This window comes from Pteropus medius, unplaced genomic scaffold, assembly GCF_902729225.1.
Source record: "Pteropus medius unplaced genomic scaffold, Ma_sr-lr_union100, whole genome shotgun sequence".
NCBI classification, from domain to species: domain Eukaryota; kingdom Metazoa; phylum Chordata; class Mammalia; order Chiroptera; family Pteropodidae; genus Pteropus; species Pteropus medius.
The window spans coordinates 311,899-317,121 of NW_024347731.1; the positions used below are offsets into that span (position 1 = coordinate 311,899).

The following is a 5,223-nucleotide window of genomic DNA, read 5'->3' on the forward strand; positions in this document are numbered from 1 at the left end:
AAAAAAATTGTATCCTTCCTATCATAAAATAGTCCAAGTCAATAGGGAGACAAACAAATGGGAAATTCTGCAGCTGTTCGAAGATAAGCATCTTTAAGAATTTACTCAACTACTCACAGTTCCCTAGTAGTTCCTTTCCTCTATGAGCCAAATACAATTTTCTGGCAAGTACCAAAGCTGTTCTCACTTCTACTTTACATGATTGATGGCCCCTTTCAACCCAAATCAACTGCTCTTCCTGCTATGCCCATACTTTCCCTTTTCTAGCTCCAAAGCTTTTTCCTAATGCAGTCTAAGACACATGGAGTTTCTAAAATATGGATTACAACTTTCCCATAATTTCTGTCAAATATGGAAGGAAAAAAGGTAACAAAAAAAGGTATACCACCACCAGTTATCAGGAAATACAAATTAAAACCACAACTAGATGCCCACCAGAATGGCTAAACTTAAAAAAAAAAAAATGCAGAAAATACAAGTGTGGACAAGGAAGAGCAACTGGAAATCACACACTATTCCAAGCGTACATTGGAACAGTCTCTTAGGAAAACTATTAGGTAGTCTCTACTAAAGCTGGCGACCCTACGTCCCAGCAATTTCATTCCTAGGTATATGTCAAACAGAAACAAAAACGCATATCTGCCAAGACGTGGCAAAGAATAGCAGCCTTATTCATAAGAGCCCCAAAGTGGAAGCTACCCAAATGATCAATAGACAAATGGGACTGAGGTATAGCAGCACAATGGAATACTAAGAAAACAAGTCACTTTTAAAACCTACATGCTACAGTATGAATTTTGATGTTGAATAAAATGAGAAAAATAATATCTGTATAACTCCATTTACATAAACTTTGAAAAGAGGCAAAACTATTGTTAGGCCAAAATAGTGGTTACTCTTGGAGCAGTAATGATTAGGAGACAGAGGGGGCTTTTGGGTGCTGATAATGTTCCTTTTCTTGATTTGGATTCTAGTTGCCTGGGTGTTGTTCACTTTGGGAAACTGTGAACTAACCTTTATGTATACTATTCTATGTATTACATGTCAATAAAACTAAGAATATAGGAAAGATGGGACTTATGTTAAAGTATTATCAATCAATTTTTCAATCCAGAATGGTTCCTTACCCACTCATCTCTACAACTAATTGCTATGTATTACTTAGCATAACAAATTGCTTTCTATCCATTCTAATTGTGCAGTTTTTTCCTGCTATTTAAGAAAAGTGTGACCAGTTTTTTAAATTGTTACATTATCAAGAAAGATGAATTTGAAAGTTTAAAAGTTTGTTATACCTATGTAAATAATTTATCAATAACCCCTACATTTCTGCAAAATAGTTTATTAGAACCAGGAACACTTCTATTTTAACTTAACAGGACCCAGATGTGTTCTTCTCAGCATTCAAAAAACTACATCAATTAGTCTACATCAAAACCACTTTTTGATTTACCCTAAAGCTACCAATGACTATTCAGCTATGTTGCTAAAATCAAAGTTAAAAATCAACTTTGCCAGGCCACTATTCTATAGGTTGTCCATGAAATCTGGACAAAGATTTTAGTTTTATAGACTAAGGAGGTCCTTGCCTACATCACATTTATCAGCCCAGAGATACCCCGTAGATGCTGGGATTATAGCAGTAACAAAACAGACAAGAATGCCTACTCTCAAGCTTACATTCTAATATCCTGAATATAATAACTGTAAAATACAGTCCTGAATCAATTGTTTCCTCTTGAGTTGAATGAATTCATGTTTTTATGTTAGTATAGAAAACACCAGCATACTCATTAATAACCATATTATTCCAGTAACATTAACCTAGAATTGTAGTAAAAGAGGGTACTTACTGTATAATTAGAATAACCTGATGGGTAAAATTCAGGGGCATTCACAGACAGCTTTGACATTAACACGGGAGCTACAACCACCTGGGGTTTAGCCATAGCTGACTCCGAGTTCTGCTGTGGGATATTATCCTGTGGACTAGGTGGAGCTCTCTGGGGTCTTGCTTGTTCTGAGAAAGGAAAAAAAGTAGTGTTAGATGCGTTCATTCCTTTGTATAGTAATTCACTATACACTGAGTAGCCATCTGAGAAGGGCGGGGTTTTTAGAGTTAAACAAGAACCACAGGAAATTTAAGATTATCGCCAGCATGTGTGCAGAGAGCCTGCAAAAAGGAACAATAGACTTGCTTTAGCTCATTTAGGAACATATTTGCCTCCTAAATGAATGCTTGAGGGCGTTTTTTGCTTTTTAAAGGAGTCAGTTCAAAAAAGGTGGTTTCTCACCTAAGATCTCCCCTTCGAGGGCTGGGGAAGGGGAGGCGAATTTTACTTCCTCCCGGGACAGCAGAACTCAGAGACCGCGCACTGGGCCCCTCCCCCCGCCGGGGCGCACAAAGGATTCCAGCAGCCACCTTCCAAACCCCGATCCGGGCCCGTCCCCACCCCGAAACCACCGGGCCCCTCGGGGACTGCTTTCGGGGAACGGGGTAAAGGAGAAGACAGCGGCAGCCCTCGACGCGCGCGGAGGGCCGTGGGGAAGCGTTGGCCCCGGAGGGCCGGGTCCCCTAGAGCGGCTCCGTACCTGGGAGCGCCCCGGGCCGGGGAGGCCGCTGGGGGGCGGCGGGGAACTCGCACTGGGCCCCTGGCGGCGGGGCCGTCCTGGGCTGGCGCAGCGGCGGCGGCTGCAGGAAGCCCGGGGCTTTGGGCTGCGGCGGCGGCTGGTGCCGCGGCCGCTCAGCAGGCCCCGCTCCGTTCGGGAAACCGCCGCCCTCAGGCCCGCCCCCTCCGCGGCCCAGGCCCAGGCCCCGGCTCCGGCCCCGACCAGCACCTGGGGCCCGATCGAAACCGTCCGACATGCTCCTCCGCCTCCTCCGGGGGCCGCTGCCGCTGCGCTCTGGAGAGGATGCGGGGGGAGGCGCCACGGGCCGGCTGTCGCCTCTGCGCTCACGCGTGCCTCATGGAGGAGGAGGGCGGCCGGCCCCTGCTTGGCTCCTCAGCGCTTCAGGCGGAGCGGACGGCAGCTGGAGCACCCACCGCTCCGAGCGCCCGCCCCTCACCGCTCCCCTCCGCTTTCCGATTTCCCCCTGAAGCCCCGTTCCCCCGCCCCCGGCGCGCAGGGGGCGAAGGCGGGTCACAGCGGCCCCCCGCGGCCCGGAGGGCCCAGGCGCGTCAGCCGCGGCGCCTCGCGTTTGCGGCGGGCGGGCAGCCGCGGCCCAGTAGGCCGCCCGGCGAGCCGACAGGACCGCTAGACGGCCTGCCGCCCAGGGCGTCGGGCGGAGGCGTCTCGGCTCCAGGGGCCGGGCTGGAAGGGACGAGGGACGCTTACCCCGGCTTGGCCCGACCTACGCGGTTGTTCTCAGGAGAGAACTGCGAGACTGACGGTTGAGGCCCGGAAAATAAAAATACGAGGGGAGGGGGCGTGGAGCCAGCGCAGGGTTCGCGGACGAGCGCCTCCGTGGGCGCGCAGGTGTGTTCAATGACCCGCCGCCGGCCCAGCCCCGAGGCCTGATTCGGAACCCGGCTCTGGAAGAAGCTCTGCCACCTGCTTCATTAGAAGGGGTGGGGTGGGGGGAGGAGTAGAAAGAGAATCAAAATACGCCCCTGGCTCACTTCAGTTCGCAGTAGCTATTTATCACAGTAAAACACCGATTGCGACCAAGCTTCAATCTCTCCTCCTCTGCCCCGAAATTTTAAGGAAATACACTAACATTACAATGAAACGTCCTCTCTTTTTTCTTCTACCAGCGCTGTCGAATAAAAAATACATAGTGCGAGCCACAAATGCAAGCCGCTTATGTAATTATACATTTTCTAGAAGCCGCAGTGAGTGAAAAGAAACAAGTGAAATTAATTTTAATCATGCATTTTACTTAACCCAATATATACAAAATGATATAATTTCAACATGTAATTAATAAGATATTTTCTTTTTCACACTAATCAAAATCAAATGTATATTTCATTTACGCTTTCTGCGAATGGCAGTTAGGATTAGTTAGGCACATCTCAAGTGCTCAATAGCCACATGTGGCTAGTGGCTATCGCACTGCACAGCAAAGTTCTAGACATGAGTAAATCGTTTTTGTCAGGCCCTGACAGTATTAAAGCCAAATGAAGGATGAATGTAAGTAATGAAGAGAAAAGGAGAAAAAAATCTAATTCTTTACTGTTAAATTGGAACATCTCCACAAATTGATTGTAACCCTGTACTTTAAGCAGGGCTTAATGTTTTTCAATCTCGTCAACTTGAGAATGATTTCAATTAAGAACAAAAGCTCATGTTAACCTTTTATCCTCTTGCTAATACAGAAAACATTAACACCATCACCCAAATGAATAAGAAAAAGTGGCTTTAATGAGGGCAATCATGAATAAATGATTGATGCTGTTGGTTGATGGCAAAAATAATGAAGTTGGGGAAAGAAGCAAACAAAAAGTGTGATTTATTGGTGCTGAGAAAGAATGTAGTATTCAAAGGAAGCCAGAAGTTGGTTTGGGTCCTCGCCTTGACCATTAATACCTGTGTAATCTTAGGTAAATGAGGGATTTAACTTCTCTGGGCCTCAGTCTCCTACAAAGTAAGTATGTTGTAGCATTTAGCATATATTAAAAAGATGAGACAAGGTTACAATTTACAAATTAGATGAGGAAATGCTCATATCATTAAAATTCATTCTTTTAGGTAGTTGTCAGTCACTTCTTGCCTGGACTTTTTTTATTATATGAGAAAGACCTACAAACTGCACAAATAGGGGTGAAAACTTTTCCTTTCTGCCCCTCTAGGTTCTTTGGCTGGGCTAATGACTAAATTGACTAAGAGAGATGAGCAAGAGAAAAACAAATTTAATTTTTTACATATAGGAGCCCATAGAAATAGACCCCGAAATGACCAAAACAGGCAGCTTTTATACTTTTTAGATAAAGAAACAACAAATTTGTGAAGAATTGACAAAACAAAGGTGTTTAAGCTTGGGGTAGCAAATTATTGAAGAAGTAATAAGGTTTATTTATACAATTTTCTCAGCAGGCCCTGAATTCCTTGTCTCTGGCAATAAAAATGCCTTCTGCTCTCCTTGTATAGGGCAGGTTCCTTCACGTGGAAGATTTATTTCCTGTTTCCAGGGGACAAAAGAGGGTCAGAGTGTCTTTCTTGCACTGGCTGTTTCCTAATAACTTTAATTCAAAATAATCAATATGCCAAAGTGGCATATTT

General features: G+C 45.2%; 1 protein-coding gene across 3 annotated transcripts in view; it reads right to left on the reverse strand.

Annotated features, from left to right (window-relative positions):
- The window catches only part of PAIP1 (poly(A) binding protein interacting protein 1), a 26,649-nt gene extending 23,158 nt beyond the window's left edge, over positions 1-3,491 (reverse strand). Inside the window, exons 1-2 of one of the 3 annotated variants that reach the window (XM_039877093.1) lie at positions 3,337-3,491; positions 1,854-2,020 (exon numbers count right to left, since the gene is read on the reverse strand). In XM_039877093.1, coding sequence (XP_039733027.1) covers positions 1,854-1,949 — 96 coding nt within the window. In that variant the 5' untranslated portion in view covers positions 1,950-2,020; positions 3,337-3,491. Of the gene's footprint in view, positions 1-1,853; positions 2,021-2,592; positions 3,090-3,336 lie in introns of those variants that run through there. The other 2 variants (XM_039877092.1, XM_039877091.1) reach the window with 2 other exon arrangements.
- Positions 3,492-5,223: the final 1,732 nt, after the last annotated feature.